The sequence below is a fragment of the Callithrix jacchus genome, chromosome 3 (genome assembly GCF_049354715.1).
Source record: "Callithrix jacchus isolate 240 chromosome 3, calJac240_pri, whole genome shotgun sequence".
In the NCBI taxonomy this organism is placed as follows: Eukaryota; Metazoa; Chordata; class Mammalia; order Primates; family Cebidae; genus Callithrix; species Callithrix jacchus.
Window position 1 is genome coordinate 76809123 of NC_133504.1, and position 22158 is coordinate 76831280.

The 22158-nt window shown below is 39.0% G+C and overlaps 1 protein-coding gene and 1 long non-coding RNA gene across 10 annotated transcripts in view; one reads left to right on the plus strand and one right to left on the minus strand.

Moving 5' to 3' along the window:
- The window catches only part of LOC144581935 (uncharacterized), a 122681-nt gene extending 102925 nt beyond the window's left edge, over positions 1-19756 (minus strand). For 2 of the 3 annotated variants that reach the window (XR_013533409.1, XR_013533408.1), the window contains exons 1-2: positions 19684-19756; positions 17938-18031 (exon numbers count right to left, since the gene is read on the minus strand). This is a non-coding gene — a long non-coding RNA (uncharacterized LOC144581935). The remainder of the gene's footprint in view (positions 1-17937; positions 18032-19683) is intronic. The other variant, XR_013533410.1, reaches the window with a different exon arrangement.
- The window catches only part of PRDM5 (PR/SET domain 5), a 238092-nt gene continuing 235023 nt past the window's right edge, over positions 19090-22158 (plus strand). For 6 of the 7 annotated variants that reach the window (XM_002806650.6, XM_035293034.3, XM_035293038.3 and 3 more), the window contains exon 1: positions 19090-19413. In XM_002806650.6, the coding sequence (XP_002806696.1) occupies positions 19321-19413 (93 nt within the window). In that variant the 5' untranslated portion in view covers positions 19090-19320. The remainder of the gene's footprint in view (positions 19414-22158) is intronic. The other variant, XM_035293035.3, reaches the window with a different exon arrangement.

Genomic DNA, 22158 nt, shown 5'->3' on the forward strand with positions numbered 1-22158 from the left:
GAAGAAGAGAAAACCTTTTCCTTCCTGGTCATGAAGGGAGAAGAGTGCAGTATGTACTAGTTCAACGGTACAATCTGGAAGGACCACACCAATGCCCTATTTTCCTGTGAGCCTTCGAATATCTGGAAGAGAGCTCTAGTGGTTCCCTATGGCTTCACCTGGAAGAGCATGGAGAACAGCAGAGGGAGACCAATGCTATGAGACTGCCCAAGTGGCCCCTCAGCCAAGTGATGGTACACACAACCTGGAAATCCTGTTGGCAGGTGAACCCCATACGTGTGCTAAATGGAGTAAGGCTAGCTCTCTTGGGATGAGAGGGGTTCATTCATAACAGAGGCAGACCAGGTAAAGTTGAATCAGTCCTTCTGAAAATCAATCTCAAATCAGATCAGTAAGAGCACAGTTACAAGAAGAGAATCTCTTATGCCTCTTTGCTGCACTTGCTACCTGGAAGGAGGCTAACATGAGCTAGTATTAAGTTAGAGACAGCAGTTCAAATAAAGAAAAGGGAGGCAAAGGAATCAGAGCATATCCACTTCCTCACTCCCTGATGCCAGAGACACAAATCCAACAGCTAAGAGGTGGAGCTGCCAGATTCCAATTCAGGCAGTTAGGCTTTGAAACTGAGCTCTTAATAATTATGTCAATGTGGGCCAGCCTTGGGAGGCTGAGGCAGGTGGATCATGAGGTCAGATTGAGGCCATCCTGGCTAACATGGTGAAACCCCATCTCTACTAAAAATAGAAAAAAATTAGCTGGGTGTGGTGGCATGTGACTGTAGTATCATCTATTTGGGAGGCTAAGGCAGGAGAACTGCTTCAATCCGGAGGCAGATGTTGGCAGTGAGCCGAGATCATGCCACTGCACTCCATCCTGGGCAAGACAGAGACTCTGTTTCAAATAATAGTAATACTCATTACTGTTAAGCTAACGTGATTCTCAGGTATGATCTCTGGTTCAGATTTCCTGCTTATACTCATTTTCAGATTAAGAACATTTCCTTTGAGTTCTAATTTGTGTATACACACTCATATGTGCACTCACACATATACACACACATACATACCTATAACAAAGTTTAATTTATAATTTAGGTACAGTAAGACAGTAACAACAATAACTAAGGATAAAATAAGACAGTTATAACAATAAGCTAGTATCACTGCTCTTGCACTTTGGGGCCATTACTAAGGAAAGTAGGGTGTTTGAACACAAGCACTGCTATCTCTTGACACTGGATCTATAACCAAGACAACGACTAAGTGACTGATGGGTGGGTAAAATATACAGTGTGGGTCAGCTGGACAAAGGAGTAATTCACATCCTGGGCTGGGCAGAGCAGGATGGCATGCGATTTCATCACATTACCATAAAGGTATGCAATTGGAAACTCATAGTTTATTTCTGGAATTTTATATTTAATATTTTTGGACCTTGGTTGACTGCATGCAACGAAAACTGCAGAAAGCACATCCACAGATGAGGAGGGGCTACTATACATATAAAGATTAATGGGTATTGACTTATTGAAAAATTGGGAGCATCTATTTAGATAAAAGGTTTTCTTTCTATAAATTTGTTAATGCAGGGAATTAAAATGATGGGTTTTCTAATACTGAATTACCCTTGTAATGTATTTTAAATATGACATATTATTATGCATTTTCTTGGAAGTGGGGGCAGGGTGTCACTCTGTCACCCAGACTGGAGCACTGTGGTGTGATCTCAGCTTACTGCAACCTCTGCCTCCTGGGCTCAAGTAATTCTCCCACCTCAGCTTTCCAAGTCACTGAGACTATAGGCACAGGAGACCATGCCCAACTATTTCTTGCATTTTTGTAGAGAAGGGGTCTCACCAAGTTGTCCTTGCTGATCTCCACAACTTCTGTGCTCAGGCAATCCACCTGCCTCCACCTCCCAAATGCTGGGATTACAGGCATGAACCACCACACCCAGCCACACATTTTCTTTTAATATCTTGCTGGATTCCATTTGCTAACACATTAATGTATTATTTAGGATATTATTGCATTCATGTTCAGAAGTGAAATTGAATTCTAATTGTTTTTCTTGTAGTGTTGCTGTCCATTTGTGTTATCAAAATATTGCAGGCTGTGAGAGATTAGTTGATTAGATTTAATATTTTTCTAAATTCTGATGTATTTACATAAAAGGAGGACTATGCTCCCGTATTTTAAATCTATTTTGCGTCTCACAATTTTTGTGTAGATAAGTTTTTAACAACCTATTGAATTTAATTTATTGTTTTCCTATTGGGTGGTTTTCTACTACTTCCTGGACCAGTTTCAATAGTTTATATCATGCTGGAGAAGTTATCCAATTATGTAGGTGAGATGTCCAAATTCATCAGTAGAAAATTACAGATGGTTCTAATGAAAATCTCATAACTTTATAAATCTTTTTGAATTGGTAATGCCCCCCTATTACTTATTAATATTTGTATCTTCACATTTTTATTAAATGTAATTCCTCAAAATTTGTCTATTTTATTAGTTTTTTTAGATACCATCATTTAATCAATTTTATTTATTTTTTATTTTCAGTTTTCTTTATACTTCTATTATTATTGTGTTCTTCCTTATACTTTATTTTTCTTTTTTCCCCTTCTTGCCTCCTGATTGCAAGATATAGTTGATTTATTTCAATCCTGTTTTAGATAAATAATCAAGGCTGTATATCATTCCAACTAATTATCACTTCACATCTACCCTACAGGCTTTGTTTTGTAGTATTTTCTTTTTTGTTGACAAACTCTAAATATTTTATTACTATTGATTTTCAGTTTTATTGCTCTGTTTGATATGTTTAGCCTGTGTGATACAATTTCAGGTCACTGTTTTTTGTTGATATATAATCTTGCCAGTTTAGCTCTTAGGCCCTTGCAACACAAACTCTGTTTTAATGCTTGTGCTTTACAAGGCTACACTTTGGCCTTCATTTTTTAAACTCGATCAGTGATTCTGTCTTTTATAGATTGTTTTAAATAATTCAAAATTTTATAATTGTAGTAAATAATATGTAACATAAAATTTGCCATCATCCATTTTCAAGTGTGCAATTAAGTCATGTTGAGTATATTCATATTGTTGTGCAACAGAACTCCAGAACTTTTTCATCTTGCAAAATTAAACTCTATATCCATTAAAAAATAATCCCACATTTTTCCTTCCGCTCAGCTGCTGGTAACCACATTCTACTTCTTTTTCTAGGAATTTGACTACTTTATATACTTCATGTAAGAAGAATCATACAGCATTTGTCTTTTTGTGACTGGCTTATTTCACTTAGCAAATGTCTTCAAGGGTCATCCAAGTTTTACCATGTGACAGGATTTCCTTTCTTTTTAAAGTAGATATACATGACACTGGGTTTACCACTTATCCTCTGATGAATATCTAGGTTGCTGCTATTTCATATACATTATTTTAAAACCACCTGCATTGTGATTATTTTTTATATGTTTTGACCTTTTATTTTATTTTGTATTTTGTTTTTATTTTTTTTTTTTGAGATGCAGTTTCACTCTTGTTGCCCAGGCTGGAATGCAATGGCATAATCTCAGCTCACTGCAACCTCTGACTCTCAGGTTCAAGTGATTCTCCTGCCTCAGACTTCTGAATAGCTGGGGGGTTACAGGTATGCACCACCATGCCTGGCTAATTTTTTTTTTTTTTTTTTTTTTTTGTAGAGACAGGATTTTTCCATGTTCGTCAGGCAGGTCTTGAACTCCCAACCTCAAGTGATCCACTTGCCTCGGCCTCCAAAAGTGTTGGGATTATAGGAGTGAGCCACCACACCAGTCTTATTTTTATTATCTTTCCCTACCTATATTTTTCCTTTTCTATTTCTTCATTGTATTCTAAATTTCTTCATTGTATCCTAAATTGTAACACACACACACCTAAACTTTTTCTCTGGCAAGCTAATAAAACTAATGGATCAAATGAAGCTCCCAAACATCAACATGCTTTTACGTACTTCTGCTTCCCTTTACATCTTCCAAACAGACTTACACCTCTCACTTTCCATGTCAATAATGTCTAGAATTCAAGGTCAAGAGTGACAGATTAAAAGATATTTGAAAATATTTGAAGTTTTGCAACCCATAATTATGGGCATTTACATATTTTTGGTTATCACTGTTTATTAGATCATTGCTTTAACCTGGTTTTATTTTTCTTCTTGCTCAGTTTCATCTTTTGGTTTCTTTCACAGAGTTTTTGGTTAATAAATGTTGAGAATCCATGTATATTTGAAAATGTCATTATATGATTTTAGGTCTAAATGATACTTTGGTTGGATATAAAATTCTAGGTTTAGTTTTCTTTTCTTTTATTGGCTATCAGTTTTAAGGTTTAGCTTTATTGCTTTTCTGTTTCAGTATGGCTAATCAGATGACTCACATAAATCTGACTCTCATTTTCTTTTAAGCTCTGTATTCTATTCCTCTTTCAGTATGTAACAATGTATAATAAGATAGTGATGGCTAGGTGCCAAATAAATTAACAGACAAAAGAAACTATGGATATGTAAAAGCAAGAGAGATCACTTCCAGTGATGGTAGCCAGAAATAGGTTCATGGAAAAGATGAAGCATAGATCATACTGTGGATTATGGTATCTGTTAAATAAGAAAACAACAGAGAGGATTTTTCAGGCAATGGGTAAAATATAAGTATGACACCGAGCCAGGTATGATGAGGGAGGAGAGATCAAATGAGTTTGATTGAATGAGGGATTCTAAAAGAATGATAGGACTTAAGAGTAGGAGGATTAGCATGGAACTGGATTGTGGACAGCTTTTTGACTTCAGAATAAGGATTTGGGAATATCTAGTAGGTATGTAGACTTACCCAAGTTACTAGAAAAGAGGATTGTCAAGATGATATTTTAGAACTATTAATCTAGCAGTGTGCCAACAGTGCATTCAAGCCAAAAGATGCTAAAGTGGGGAAATATGAAAACTGTAATAGATGTGGGGCTTTAGGGTCTAAACTATGGCAGTGCTCTCCATCTGGGCAGAGGCAAGACAAGAATGGAATGAATGTAAATCAAAAGCAATTGGTAAATAAGGAATCTGTATTTCAAGCACAGATGCTGGCAAAATTGTTTCTAGAGAATGAAAACTGGAATAATTAAACATATTGAGGTTGTGTCACTAAAGGTCTAAAATAAACCTTTGACTCATGTATGTAGTTAAAAAATAATTAAAACTAGTGTTTTCTCTTTATCTTACTATTTGTCTCTATGTGCCGGGCGCGGTGGCTCAAGCCTGTAATCCCAGCACTTTGGGAGGCCGAGGCGGGTGGATCACGAGGTCAACAGATCGAGACCATCCTGGTCAACATGGTGAAACCCCGTCTCTACTAAAAATACAAAAAATTAGCTGGGCATGGTGGCGCGTGCCTGTCATCCCAGCTACTCGGGAGGCTGAGGCAGGAGAATTGCCTGAACCCAGGAGGCGGAGGTTGCGGTGAGCCGAGATTGTGCCATTGCACTCCAGCCTGGGTAACAAGAGCGAAACTCCATCTCAAAAAAAAAAAAAGAAACAGTGCTAGGATCTTTTGTTTGTAGCTAAATATACTCCATGGATCAAAATGCTTCTTGCACTTGGAGCATTTTCAGGTTTTACATTAAAACTAAGTATCATATGAAATAGTGTTGGCCTAGAAAATATTTATCCTTTGGGAAAAATGACATTGGTATAAATAAATGTTTTTGAATAAATAAATATAGCATTCTTTATCAGGTATATTCTTTAAAATAAGTTAAAAGTTTCCAAAGCTAGATAAATTAACAACTTATTTTTAATTGAATTTTACTATACTCTAAGTTTTGTAATGTCTTCTCTTTTGAAAGTTCACAGCTATCATATAGTCATGAGCATAAGAAATATTTTACCTACCCTTCCTGCTCTACAAGCATTTTAAATTATATAGGTCAAATTCTCTTCTATCTATTTTTTATACATCCCCCTGAAGATAGTGGAAATTTAGCCAGACTATCTGAGGGCAAAATTTAAAATCACACTTGCAAAAATATGGACTTTCCCCGATTCATATTTTATTGAGAAATTTGACATTGAAGTTGACTGGAATTATTTGTAATAAAGTATTTGAACTTGATGCCACTGAGACATATTGGGAAAAGAAGAAAAATAATGTTTTACTGCAAGTTGCTGCTTTTCAGATTTCAACTTTCATTTCCCATGAAAATAATGTAAAACTGGAGAATTAAACACCTCCACATTTCCCCCTACTGAGCTTGAAAGTTGAGAAGCATTGCAGTTGCATGAGTAAAATATTTTTTACAGCATATAATAACAGTGGAGCTTCAGGAGACTGGCAGGAAAAGGGAAAGGAAATAGAGAGAATAGAAGGGAGGAATGTGTGTCAAATATTGGACCCAGCAATCCAAAACAAATTAACTAAATAATTTTAAGATTAACTCATTGTTTCCTCTCTACATTCTCATTGTATAAAAATTATTATAAAAACTTTAAAGATTTCATTTTTTGGTGTTTTTAATGATATTTTCTTAATATTAGATAACATAGTATGCCCAGGCAAAATTCAACCTCACATATATAGAATTCTACAAGGGATGCTGATTATTGTGCATTGCCAAACTCTGAGCACCATAATTTTGGTGGAAAAACACAGTTCTATTGATATTTAATTAGTTTTGGAGGAACTTTTTAAACATCTAATGAATGATATCTTTGAGATGACATTATTCATGCTCTCAGTGAGAGCAATCTGCACTTTATTCTTCACAATGAAACCATTGCTATGTGTACAATTTACTACACAGACATATATGTCTTGTCCCAGGTGTCCCCATTTCCTAACCTTAAGTACAAATAAGCAATTCTGGCCCTTTGAATCCTTTTCTGTGTTTATCATGTTTAAGTCTTGTTTTCTTTTTTTCCCAAGATGGAGTCTCACTCTGTTGCCCAGGCTGGAGTGTGGTGGCATGATCTCAGCTCCCTGTAACCTCTGCCTCACAAGTTCAAGTGATTCTCCTGCCTTAGCCTCCAAAGACACTGGGATTACGGGTGTCCATCTCCTCTCCACATTTGGCATTTATTTTTTTGTAGAGATGAGATTTCACCATGTTGGCCAGGCTGATCTCGAACTCCTGACCTCAAGTAATCTGCCCACCTTGGCCTCCATGTTTAACATGTTCTTAAAATTATCCTTTCAGGTTAAGATGTCATGTCAACTTCTACTTTCTGGAACCTTGCTAAACAATCTGTCTTTGCTTACGTACTTGCTCAAATGCAAAATGTTAATGCTGAATTTTATCAACTGAAGCTTAGAAGGCCTTACTTCTTTGCAGTGAGCTCTGCAAGATGCTTGTATTGCTATGCAGGACTACAGTGCTCTGTTTCCAGTCTGACTGCTCAATATCTGTGTTCTCTTCCTATTAGTAAGTTAAATGCTATAGTGACAGAAATGCTGTTAAAACCTCTTTGTTAGAAATAATTTTTCCCCACCCCCACGCCCAAATTTACCCTGCCTCCAGTTGAGCAGTAATATGGCCTGCATGAGACATTCTTTGTAACACGTTAAACAGGCTCCCCTGTCTTTCTTCCCCACCCTGAAGTAGTTTCAATTATAGGAATATTTTAATACACCCTTGTATTTGCAAAATCTGATAACTAGTGTGGCTTATTCTTTGTGCTTGGTGCACAATTAGAAATTCTCTATGTACTCTTCAGGAATACATTATTATCTTAAAGGTTTATTTTTATAAAGATACCATGTTTTATTTTATTTTATTTATTTTGAGATAAGGTCTTGCTCTATTGCCCAGGCTAGAGTGCAGTGGTGTGATCATGGCTCACTACAGCCTTGAACTTCTGGGCTCAACTGAGCTCCTTGCCTCAGCTTCACAAGTAGCTGGGACTACAGTACACCATCATACCGGGATGTTTAAAAAAAATGTAGAGACAGGAACTCACTGTCTTGCTCAGACTTGTCTCAAATTCCTTTCCTCAATTGATCCTTCCACCTTGGCCTCCCAAAGAGCTGGGATTTACAGGCATGAGCCACAATACCTGGCCAGATACCATATAATTTGAATTAAAAATTAAAGAACTTCTTACACAGTTTTAAATGAATTTGGAGCATAATCAAGATCTTCAAAATGACAAAATATGTTTAACACAAATTAACTACTATTAAAATTATTTTCACATCCTTTGGAAATACAATTGATCTATAAGCCCAGAAAAGAAAAGAAAAAAAATTCCCATAAGCTCTCACTTGAAATTTTTGGGAACCTGGCTATCTCTCTGAAAGCATCATTGGCTCATAGTCAGCTTCATGTAGATATTAAAGACATCATTCTTGCTCTGGAAGGATGATTGGAGGCTGCCATGCGCCACAATACTAAGTAGTAATAGATTCACTTCTGTATAATTATAGCAAAACTCAGATGGCTCTGTGAAGAACACTGAAGTACAGCCATGACACATAGTTCTAATCCACGGTAATAATAACAATAACACCCACTTATTTTGAACATATTTTGTGTCTGAGGCTCTGCAAATCAGGCATTATCATCCTCATTGCATAGGTAGGGAAATAGCATCTCAGAGTGGCTATTAGCCTTTCCCATGGCCTCATGTTAATATAGCTCAGATCTGTGATTTAAACCTCATACTCCCTGATTCCAAAATCCCCGCTGTTTCCATGGCTCCTCATAACTCCAACTGAGACAGGGAAGCACTCTTAACATACGGGAGTCCCCCTTAGGAGCAGTAGAGTCTATTTTAGCAGTTGTATTTGGAGGAAGAAGTTTCCAGAAACCATTTTTGTGGGTAGCCTATATAATTTAGCACAGACTCTGGTATGGCCTATGTAATTTTTTAAAAAAGCCTTTTTGCTTCCTTCTGGTCTAAGGTTCCTCATGGTAAACATTTTTCAGTGAAGTTCAGAACTCATGATTTGAGTGATCACCCTGATGCCAATTTTTTTCACTGCAGTTGCAGTTGTCTTTAATAAAGACAGACTTACAATAACTAAACTCCTTACACAGAGAACAGCAGGGCAAAGGCTGGCTAGATTCTAAGTCATGGAGAAAACATCTGACTCAATCATGTAAGAGAATCTCTTATTTTTAATGTATTTTATTATTATTATTATTTTGTCTCTTTTCTCCAGGGAATACACCTGTCACACAGCCAGAAGTCTTCCAATTTGGTTTTCTATATGTTGACAAGTTTCTTATTACAAAGGATTTCAATTACCTTCAGGGCAAACAGTACTCATCACCTTCAAAATTATATATTGCTTTTTATTTCAGCCACATATATAATTTAAATACTTTACTTTATAAGTTAGGGTTGGATATAAGAACTTAAAATCTGCAGACCTGTTTCAGCAATATGAAATTTTGCTGCTGTGTTAGAAATAAGTGGCATTACTCTACTGGTGCCCAATTAAAATAAACTTTTAAAAACACAGAAAACGAATGTCAATAAATACTGTCTTGAACTCATTGAAGAAGTTAAAAATATTATTGATTCATATGTAAAGATATATTAATATGGTGTCCAGTAACAGCTGGAAACAAGAGGGAGGAATTCTAAAATTAATGATCTTCAAACAATGTTAATTTACTATGATTTGACACTCAGCATAACAGGATAGAGTTAGAAACTCCACTTTCTAATGATAAAATACTACCTGAAACTTCAAGCTGCCAAGCAAAAGAAGAAATAAACAGTTGATAGAGAGAAGGCCTTATGCAATCATAATTCAGTAGGGATAATTGGTCATTTGTGATGAAAGTGCCCCCTTTTATTGAGAGGTCACCAATCCATCAGCACTCAACTGTAATGTTTATTTGAAATACCATTTTCTAAAGAAAAAGTTGGTTTTTGCTGTTATACTAAATAGTAATATATCATTATTATTATTGCTTTATCTACATAGTTTCAAAGAGTTTATAGAAAACAATCACTTAAACGAAGAGTCCTCCCTACTCTGCCCTTTGTTTTTAAAATACTTTAGCTTTGAAGTCACCATTTTGTTTTAATAATGGCAAAGGAAAACAAGTAGAACAAATTGGGAGGTTCTGACAAATATTTGGTATTGCTTTTGGTTAATTACTGATGCTTTTTAATGTTATCATTTCTGTGAAGAAAAATTTGTGGATGAGCTAGGCTGTGGTTATAAATTGCTCAAGCCTCAAAATGGCTGCTAGAATAAGAGAAACTTTCCGGAAAGGCAGGGTCCTTCCTTAGAGCCCCCTCCTGGAGAAAGATATGACCCTGGAGAAACTGTCTTCTCTTAGACACAGTTTATTAGACTAAAGTTGAACTGACCATGGAGCAACCATTTTATTGCTTTTTTACGTTTATTGTTTGTCCTGATAAAAACAAAGAGCTTGGCCAATCAAATTTTCTGCCAGGTTCTAGAGGAAAAATGGGAGGAGTCGTCAGAGAAAAATGGGGAGAGAGAAACAGAAAGTTCTACCTGTCCTAGAGCCACTGCTAAGCCCTATGGGAAGTATAACTGGACAGAGGTCAGGACAGAGTAGGCAGGATATAGAATCAAGGATGCAGGATGTTGAAATCAGCCAGTCCTGGGCTTGAATCACCTCCAGAACTTCATGAATACATGAAATTGACTAAGATTAATAATCTCTCTAAGATTTAATTGCCTTGTGTGTAAAATGAGGCTAATAAAATTACAGGTAGTGAAATCCAGTACATACAACCAAGTGCCCAAAATATGGCACTTGGGTATTTGAGGAAACTGCACGAACAAGAAGGTCACTCTTTGACCTTCCCTCACCCTTCTCTCTTGAAGCAGGTCATGAAACCTAGGAGGAGTTCTCTAAAGTTCTTTGGAAAAAGGTTATAAGATCCTCATTTCAGAGGTGTCCTCCCCATATCTGGAGGAAAAGAACATCCTTATCTCTGAAGACATATGAACACAGAGAAGAATCTAAACACAAAAGCCTTGCTAAGTCCCCAAGTTTATCACCGTCACGTCATCCCCACTTTGTCCAATTACATTTCTTTACTACTGTCTACTTCTTCATCAAACCTAGCATGAAAAACACACAAGTGTACCTGTTTTTTTGAGTCATTTCCTTAGGAAAGCTTCTGTGTCACAAAAAAATTATTAAATAAACTTGTCTGTCTTTCCTATTAATTGATATTTTGTTATAGGGGCCTCAGGGGTGAGTAAAGAACATAAAATTTTTCATTCTCTACAGTTTCTGGTGGCCAGAAGGAGATGGCTGAGACACCCCACTGGTTCTGAAGCCTGCAGATGAGATCGTGGGAAAACTGACAAGTGCTGGAAAGAGATAAGAATTCTTATCAAGGTCACCTCTCTCAGATCTCTATCTGAAATGCCTGAGAGATAAAGGTAGACATTTCTCCTCATTCCCTTCTTTCTAAATTTAGATTAGCAGATGAATTATTTGTTTGGATAGTGAGATAGTGACTCTGGTTAAATTTGGTTTGGGGCATCCATTACTGATCTTTTCTCTCTCAGAGACAGCTATTGCTTTTCTGTTTGTCTTGATTTTTTCCCCTGTAAACTTGACTTGACTTTCTGCCTGTCAGAGGTGCATGAGTTATTGGTTTTGCATTGCAGTCAGCCAACTTCAGGATGGAGGCTCCAAGAATATGGCCAGGCAGAAATGTGGGTTGCATCCCTTTTTGGCTAATACACTGACTATTGCTGGCATGTAGTTGTGGGGGTGTTATATGTGTCTCTGTTTCTTTTGGCTGTCTTTGAGAATGGTTCTGGATCATGAGGGGGTTATATCTTTTTGCACCTTATTTTGAGGACACCTTTAGCATCCATGATTAAGTCATAAAAGGCTTACTGGATTCAGTTCTGAGTCACTGGGGAGATATCTTTGGTTTATTTTTAAAAAATGAGAAAGAAAAAAAGGAGTTCAATGCTTCTAGAAATATTTGCTATTTGTCCCAGCTGAAACCAGATAATAAGATTTGAAATAATGTATTTTTTTAGAGCTCTATAGTCAGAAGGTGGCTTCATTGGAAGCTGATATTAAAGGTGAGCATCTGCACACACACATGCACTCTCTCTCTCACAGATACACAGTTGACCCTTGAAAGCATGAGTGTGAATTGCATAGGTCCATATACATGGACTTTCTTCCACTCCTACCACCCCTGTGACAGCAAGACCAACCCCTTCTCTTCCTTCTCCTCAGCCTACGCAATGTGAAGCTAAGGAAAATGAAGAGCTTTATGATGATCCACTTCCAGTGGAAATGTTTTCTCTTCCTTATGATTTTCCTAATAATATTTTCTTTTCTCTATCTTACTTTATTATAATAATTCAATATATAACAGGTATAACATACAAAATATGTGTTAAATTGTTATTAATAAGGCTTCTGGTCAACAGTAGGCTATTAGTAATTCTGTTTTGAAAAGTCAAAAGTTATACTCAGATTTTTGACTGCATGGTCGTTGGCATCTGTAATCCCTGCGTTGTTCAGCTGTATATGTACATAAGGCCTTTTTGTTCTATTGGATAGCACTTATCTCATGGGAACGTCTCAGCTGACTACAACCTTCTTCTAGAATCCCTGCTGAGTATATGCTTCACCAAAGCTGTCTACTAACTTCTTGTCAGAACTTTAGTAAGGCTGCTAGGGCTTTAAGATAATAGATACAAAGTATATGTGCTTTCTGGCATATAATAGACACTCAGTACCTGAAACTTTAACCTTGGTTTCTTTCATGTATCATTAGCTTTCATTAACTTTCCATACTCTGCTCCATGAATAGCATTGCCTGTTGAGTGAGATGACTACTAATTTATCTTTCAGCTTTTATTTTTATAATGTGTCTTAGTTCATGTTTTGCTGCTGTAATAGAATACCACAGACTGGGTAGTTTACACTGAAAATATTTCATTTGGCTTACAATTCTGGAGGCTGAGAAGTGTTAGCATGGTCCTGGCATCTGGTGAGGGTCATCCCATGGTAGAAGGGTAGAAGGTGGAAGCAAGCATGTGAGACAGACAGCAAATGGGTCAAACTCACTTTTATAATAATCTACCTTCAGAAAAACTAACCCATTCCCAGGATAATGACATTAATCCAGTCATGAGGGGTCTGTCCTCATCACCCAATTAACCTCTTATTAGGCCCCACCTGCCTAATGGGCAGACACTATTGGATTGAAAATTAACTTTCCAACACATGAAATCTTCAAAACATAGCATTCCACCCATGGCCCCCCAAATTTATATCCTTTTCACAGTGAAAAATACATTCATACCATCCCAGTAGCCCCCAAAGCCTTAACTAATTCCAGCATCAACTCAAAAAGTTCAAAGTCTCATCTAAATCAGATACGGATGAGACTCACAGCATGATTCACCTTGAGACATTTTCCTTCCAGATGTGGGCCTGTAAAATCTATTTCCAAAATATTATGGTGGGACAGATATTGGACAGAAATTCTCATTCCAAAATGGATAAATAGGCAAGAAGAAATAAGAGGTCACAAGTAAGCCCAAAACCTAACAGAGAGAGTATTATGTCATAAAGCCAGAGAACAATCTCCTTCGACTCCATGTCCCACATACTGAGGACACTGATGTAGGGAATGGACCACCATGGTCTTGGGTAGCCACAGCCCCACAGCTCTGCTGGGCTCAGCTCCCGACTCAGCTCTCTTGGGCTGGTGATGTATACTGTTAGCTCTACAGTTCTGGGGTCTTCGTGGCAGCCCCACTCCCACAGCTTCATTAGGCATTGCCTTAATGGAGGCTCTCTTTGTCAGTGCTGCCCTGTGACAAGTCTCTGTCTGGGCCTCCAAAGGCTGTCTGTAGCATCCTGGAGGAAACTATGCCCTCACATCTCTTGTATTCTGGACTTCTGCAGACTTAACATCATGTGATGCCACAAAAATTTGCCACTTGAGTCTTCTGGAGTGACAAGTTACATCACACCTAGGGTGTCTGAGGAGCACTGTAATGAAATGGGTAGAGCAGAGACCTGAGGTGGCTCTGTGAGGCAAGCCCATGGAGAGCACCCAGGGCCCATTGCTCAAATCCATTCTGCCCTCCTACAGCATTGGATCTGTGTTGGGAGGGTTAGCCTGGAAGATCTGTCAAATGCTTTCATGGTCTTTTCCCCATTGCCTTAATGAGAAGCACCTGGATCTCTTTATTCATATTAATCCCTTCAACAAATGGTCACTGGCCACACCCTTATTATTCTCTCCTGAACAGGCTTTTTCACTCTTTATCTGGCCAAGATGGAAATTTTCCAAATCTTTTCACTTTGCTTCCCTTTTAATTAGTTAATATCTTTGCTCTCATATCTTACTATATATAGTCAAAAGTAGCCACACAGAAATCTGAATGGCTCACTGCTTAATATTTCTTTCACCATATACCCTAGTTCATCACTCTTAAGTTCTGCATTCCATAATGTCTTAGGATATAGGCATAATTCAGCCAAGGTCTTTGCTACCTTATAAAGTAGCAAAGTAGCAAAGAATGGTCTTTACTCTAGTTTCCAATACCTTGCTCCCCATTTTTGTTTGGAACTTGCCAGAATGGCTGTTACTGACCATATTTTTATCAACATTCTGGTGATAATCTCTAAGCAATTTTTAGGAAGATTTAGGCTTTCCCTAATTCTGAGGTCTTTTTCTAAGCCTTCATCAGAACTGTCCTTAATGCTCTGTTCATGGCAATATGTACCTTGTCTTGCCTGCTTCTCCAAATTCTTGCTGCCTCTACTCATTACCCAATTCCAAAGCTGCTTGCACATTTTCAAGTATTTGTAGCAGCAATAACTCTACTGCTTCTTACCAATTGTCTGTCTCAGTATGTTCTCTTCTATAACAGAATACCACAGAAATTATAAAGGAAATAAATCTGGGGCCAGGCATGGTGACTCAGGCTTATAATCCCAGAGCTTTGGAAGGCTGAGACTGGAGGATCACTTGAAGCCAAGAGTTTGAGACCAGCCTGGGAAACAAAATGAGACTTCCTCTATGCCAATAAAATAAAACTGTGCTCAATTATCTGAGCACAGTTATATGCACCTATAGTCCCAGCTACTCAGGAGACTGAAGCTGAGGATTGCTTGAAGCCAGGAGCTGGAGGCTACAGAGCGCTATGATCATACAACTGCCTTCCAGCCTGGAGACAGAGCAAGATCTAGTCTCTAGTCTTGAAAAAAAGGAAAAAATTATTGGGCTCATGGTTCTGGTGGCTGGGAAGTTCAAGAGCCTGCCACTAGCATGTGGCAAGGTTTATTTTATGGCAGAAGGAAAGAAGACAGAAGAAAGCTCGAGAGACGCAGAGACAATGGGGTTGAGCTTGCTTTTATAACAACCCACTTTCTAGATAACTAACCTCTCCTGTGATATTGACACCAGTCCATTCATGAGGGCTCTGCCTTCATGCCCAATCACCTCTTACCAGTCTTTGCCTCCCAGTACTGTTGCTTTGGGAATTAAGTTTCCTACACATACACTTTTGAGGGACACATCCAATCTGTAGCATCATTTACTCAATTTAGTCTCAACAATCTTCGGTTTCCTTCTAGTTAAAAAATTTTATGATTCTTTTTTGGTACTACATACAAGTGTATGGTACCTTTCTTAAAATAAAGACATTAAGAAAAATTTAATGTTCAGACTTTTTTAGGTTTCAAGGGAAATCTTTTCATGGTGCTGCTGCTATTGTAGAATCAATGCTGAGGATAGATGTTTTAAGAGCAAGAGTTTGACACCCTTACTCTGCATTTTATTTTAATAAACTTTTTTTAAAAAATCACATCAAATAAATATTTATTCTTTTCTACTCTGGAAATTTGGTTTTGTATTCAATTATTACAAAATCCCTCTGGTTCTCTGGTAACTGAAGACAAGTAAGGTTCAGCTTATTATTATTTTCTTTTTCTATCAGTCAGGCTTTTAGTCTACCATGGTGCTTGGAATCAATCATTAATAACCAAGACACAATTAAAAGAGTTTGAGAGTGTGTGTAAATACTGATGGTATGGTAAAATAATTAATATACAGTCATAACTCAAGTCTTCCCTAAAATGAGAAAACAAGGCCCACTCAAGTACATAAGTTTAAATGAAATAACTAGAGCTTGCTTTAGACATATCAATGGAAAAAAATCCTCCAAAAGCAAATTTGAAAGGAGCAGTGTATTTTGAATAATTTCTTGTGTGTCAAGACAGTGCAATATTTTCTAGAATAAGTAAATCAGGTGCTTGGTAGTATTTAAATATCAATTTTTTGATTTTCTTGTTTATTTTTTAAAGACTGGATTTAAACTCTTGATATAAAGCAGACTTTTAATTTCCCGTTTTTCAAAGATAATACCGAAAGGTCACTTTCTAGCTTTTAAAGTTTTAAGAAATGATTCATCATATTACCACTGTCTTATAGGCTTCAAAATCAAATTTCCGGTCAATATTGTGCATTTTGATTTGGCAAACATGTATCCTTTTTATGTGTCGTAATGGAACTTGTTATTAAGAACTTTTTATTGCTAGTTCCCATGTCTTAGTTAGTAGATCTTCAGGACACTGCATTAAATAGATAAAAAGAACACTGCATGCTTTAATGAAATATACTGAGTGTATCAATTGTAATAAAAATATCTGACCAAGATTCATAAAATATCTGTAAAGTTTCCTATATTGATTTCAGATTTATCTTTAAAATGTTAGGCTGGACACATTGGCTTATGCCTATAATCCCAGCACTTTGGGAGGCAGAGGCAGGCGGATCACGAGGTCAGGAGTTCAAGACCAGCCTGGCCAACATGGTGAAATCCCATCTCTATTAACAATACAAAAAAAAAATAGCTGATCATGGTGGCACATGCCTGTCATCCCAGCTACTCAGGAGGCTGAGGCAGGAGAATTGGTTGAACCAGGACCCGGGAGGCGGAGATTGCAGTGAGCTGAGATTGCACCACTGCATTCCAGCCTGGCCTACAAAGTGAGACTGTTTCTCAAAAAAAAAAAAAAAAAAAAAAAAGAATATATATATATCTATATGTATGTATATATACTTTCACCATTTTCTATTTAGTAAAGATGCCTACATTCAGAGAGGGGGATTCTCAAGGCTGTAGCCTTGTTCCCCAGAAAGACAGCATGCAACCAAATACCAGAGAGATGCCAAAGCAAGGGTCATCCCTAAATAAGGATTGTTTCAGACTAAAACCAAAAAACATATTTTCCTCTCTAGTGATCAAAAGCTGTGGAAATGTTTGTGCCCAAAGAGACATGGCAGAGCATTTGACTGAGAGCCTTGTATGGCTTGAAGGTGGTTCAAGCCTGTGTTTGACAAGGAGCTGAATGCACCAGGAAAATGCTAGGGCCCCGCCTTCTGAACTGTGGTCTAGTTCCAGCTGGGCCCAGTGTATCTGGTCTGGCTTAGTCTCAGCCCAGTTCAAACGACACCTGGAAAACCTACTTAATCCAGCTTTTTGTGAGGCACAACGAAGAACCAAGTAAATTGTAGGCTCACCATAGACTAGTTTGAACATCTCAGATCAGATTCCTCAAGTGACATTCATTCAAGACATATTTACCTACTATGTGTTTCAAGGCAATGGATCTCTAAATTCCCCCAAAAGAGAGTTTTTGTTTTTGTTGATATATTTTCCCTTAGAGAAGTTAGAGATCTTCTATGGTAAGTCAAAGGTATCAAAACTCACAGAGGGGTAATTGTTCCTCTCCTACTGTTAAAGCTAAACTTACATTTCTTAGAGACAGGATTATGTAATCATTTACTGTGTTCCTTAATGTCTCCGAATACTGCCATTACATGATTTTCTTTTTCCATTATGACTTTTGTTCTTGCTTTTTAAACCTTTATCCAAACTTGAATCAATATCTACATAGGGGCCGGGAATAGTACCTCAAGCCTGTAATCCCAGCGTTTCAGGAGGCCGACGCAGAAGAATCCCTTGAGCTCAGGAGTTCAAGATCAGCCTGGGAGACATAGCTAGACTCTAAGAAAAAAAAAAAAAAAGAGGCTTAGGAACTGTCTATGTTCCAAGGGTTTCCTGCAGAAACAGGAATCGTTTCCATGGTGTGTGTGTGTGTGTGTGTGTGTGTGTGTGTAGTCTGTAATTCTGTCATACTTTTGTGTGTGCTCTTAATGGTTATGAGAACATCAACTAAGAACATCAAATAGTTTCCAAGACCTTAGAGTAGAAAATCACCATGAATATCAAGAGAAATGAGTATAGATGGCCCCTGGCTCATCTTGAAGGACGAAGCAGGCTTTTAAAGGTCCTGGGCACACTCCACAGCCTAACTAAAAACACTAAAACAAAATCTGTAACTTTATTTCATTGTTGTGACACCAGATTCTGTTGTTTGGGTGCCCCTCCTGTCTCCCACAAAACCACTTCCGTATGTCTGAAAATCCGCAGTAGGTCCGATTATCAAGCAAGGGAGGTCTCAGGAATACTATACCTCGAGAAATGTAAGAACTTCCCAGAGGTTATGTTACTAGAAAACATCAAGTTTCTAGTGATTTAAACATTAAATTGTTTGCAACATATTTCTCCATCCGTTAAACAACATACTTTGGGATCCCTTATTAATTCAAACCTCTGCAACAAACATGAAAAAAAGCAAACATGCCTAACTGACTGTGAGAAGCACGGTAATTTCCTAGACCGCAGGGCTAGTTCTTAATAGTCGGCAATAAGCTGCCTTTCAGAGTCAGAAACTTGATAAAGTTGTTTTGGAGGATGCCTCAGCTGTGAGAGGGTCCATTTCGTTTTGCAGCTGAGGATACGTAAGCAAGACTCCCCTATGGTTAAGTGAAGCAAGGTTCGAAAACCCAAAGCTGGACAAAGACGGGAACGCACGCCGCTGTGCCGGGGCCACGGGTGCTGACGGCCCCCGCAGCTCGCGAGCCTCCGGGTTTGAGGATCCGGGGTCAGCCCTGCTCCGGGCTTCGCGCCCGGGCGCGGGTCCGAGCCGCCAACTTCGGGCCAATCAGCGAGCGGCGTCCTGGCGCCCGTGGCGCCCAGGCCCGCGCCCCCAGCGCCCCCGCGACAGAAATGATAGCTACGGATCCGGGCCGAGCGGGACCCGGGACGAGGAGGGGCTGAGCCGCGGGGGATCCTGGAATCAGCAGGGAGGTGGGGATTCTGGGAGGAAAACTCCATTTCCTCCTTCCCTGCCGGCTTCTCCCCTCTACCCTGGCACCCCAAATTTCGATGTGTCGCCTGCCGGGCGCAGAGCGCCGGTGTTGAGCCAGGCGGCGGCCTCCGCGGCTAGGAAAATGCTGGGCATGTACGTGCCGGACAGGTTCTCCCTGAAGTCTTCCCGGGTTCAGGACGGGATGGGGCTCTACACCGCCCGCAGAGTGAGAAAGGTGGGTGACCCCGCAGCGGCCTGTGCGCCCCTGCACCTCGCGCGCCCTGCGTCTTCTGCAGTCGCCCCGCCGCAGGGCCCGGGGTTCGGCGGGCCTCATCCCGTTGGCCCTTAGCCGGGGTCGAACTAGGCTTCCGCGGGAAGGCCGGGGACCGCGGGGCGCGGCGGGGACGGCCTTTGCTCGCCGCGCCACCGGAGCAGGCAGCGCCACGTAGGTGGCGGCAGGGCACGCTCCGCTGCTGGCCGGTCCAGGGGCGGAACTGCGACCGACCTCCTTGCAGCAAGATGTCTTTCCTCTCACCCGCAGGAAGTGAGCGCGACAGGAGCCTCCCTCTTCCTCGGTTAAGGGTGTGAGCTGCGTCTTTGCGTTGGCGAAGGCATGCGTGGGCGGGTGTCTTCCCCCGCGCGCACGCAGCGCCACCGCCGCCGCCTCTTTTCCTTTAGGGTGAATTAGTGTGGCTAGAAACTCCTAACTTTTCATGCGGGGATGGGAGGAGCAGCCCAGAGCGCTGCTCCATACAGGCCGTAAAAATCTCATTCATACACCCAGGATTTCCTTCTCTCCTTCTGAAATGTGTTATATGTGCCTTCAGGGAGGTGTCAACCAGATGATCTTTGAATCTCTGTACCTTTTTTCTCCGCTTTTTTTTTTTTTTTTTTTTTTTGATTTGTCTCCAACATCGGTTCGATCTCTCCATCCAGAAAGTTGCATGTGATGAGAGGGAGCACATTGCTCAGTTCATACAGGAAGGGCCTGGAAGTGTTGGATGTTGAAAGCAAAGGCCTAGGAAGAGAGGCCACAGGAACAGTCCAGCCCTTTGGATTTGGTTTTATAATATAACTTGTTAGAGTCGTCCTAGACTCCCTCGTCCCCCTTTCTTAGTGGATGCTTTATAAGATGGAGGTTTGGGCAAGAACAGGCTTGTTCAGGTATGTTAACAAGAGGTTAAGAGGATGCGCTCAGAGACACTAGGGTGGGTACCTTTCAGCTGCATATAATCCCCTCCCCTTAGCCTTCGACCTGAAGAGCTGGTGAAGAGTAGTAGAAAGTGCTACTAATCTCCAAAAGGGGCTTGACAACATGGTCTCCAGTCATCCTTCAGGGCAAAATTGGAAAAAATCAACCACTTACTTATTTTCTCAAATGGAGGTTGGGAAGAATGTTCAAATATTAAAAACAGTAGTAAATACTTTATCTGAATTAGAGGGATATTGACTAGTCGCCAAATGGCCAAGTGTTAAATCAACATTCTTGGAAAGCCAAATACAACTATCACCAAATGACCAGTATAGAGTTAAAATTCTGCTTTTAATTCATTCTTTTAAAATGTGAAAAATTCTTAGACCTTCCTTAAAGGTTTCTGGCTTAAATGTAATTACTTAAGAAAGTAAACACAGTTAAAAATCATTTTATTGAACGTTATGAATAGTACTATACCAAAACAACTCTACAAAGATTAGAAGTATTACATATTCCTTGTTTGCCTCATATTACCATATAGGTTTTTAGAAACAGCTGGCCAACCTACTTTCTTTTAAGATTTTTATTAATTTCAGCTTATTTTTTCATGTATTTGATTATTTGCAAGTATTTTATTTTGGGGCATGCAATGAACAGCTTCCAAAATCATCATATGTAATTGTATCACTTTACTATTGCAGTGATAAATAGATACTTATCTTTTCCTGGCCAGTTTAACTTTAATATATAAAACACATAGAGATTTTTATCTAGATCACATTTAGAATACTTGCCTCTCTTTCAAAGTGAATATGCAGATGTTTGCAATAAATCCAAACTATTATTGACATTTAGTTATGATCCCAAGATAATTCAGTCACAGGGTCGTGGACAGGTTTGTTGATGTCAGAAATAACCTTAAAGCAAGCTTCAGTTCCTTTTCCTTCCAAAATCTGAGGACAAAGACAAAGCTAACGCCAAATAGCAGACATCAGCTGAATTGTGAGGCTTCAGCTGAGTATCAGTGCATCCCTTACCTGTTTGTGGAAGGCAAACAGTCCCTCAATTCTTAGGTATTTTCTAAGTTACCTTGTATTAGGCCTAACTCTGGCCATAAATCAAGGGATCTGAGAAGAGAGATTTATCAGCAGCTACATTAAAGACCTTACTTAAAAGATTTCACGCTCTTTATTCTAAACAAATTTTGGAAGATACCACTTTTGATACATGTGTTGGAAATTACAGATATTTTGCCACACTTTTATAACATATACGCTTGTGTAACACTACTGTTTTAAAAAGTGATTGCAATTCAAGCCATCTGTTGATTTCAAATTCAGATAATCTAATCCAGACTGAGGTTGGGGAATCTTACTCCCCACCCCCATTACATTCGCCAGATTGAAATGGGATTTTCTTGCTGGTGGGACCCCTTAATCCTTCTGTAGTAGCCCTTGTTGTGCAGTGCTTCCTAGAGTGCTGGTGTCTTTGCAGCAGACTCACCTAATTCTCTGGCTTTACCTTAGTCCTAGTAGATTTTTCCCTGGCAATTATCTTTTTTTGCTGGTCTGTTGCCTCTAATTTTTTTTTTCCAGTATAAAAATCTGTACAGTAACAACTCAAGAAAAGGAAAAGAATCAGCAAGCTTTTGAGTAGAAAAAGGAGACCTGAGTTCATTTACACTTTTACGCGTTGTGATTTGCTAATAATCAGAATAAGAAAAAATAATAAAACTGACACTTTTTTCATGCTATGTGCCAGACCCTGTCTAAGTGCTTGCTGTGT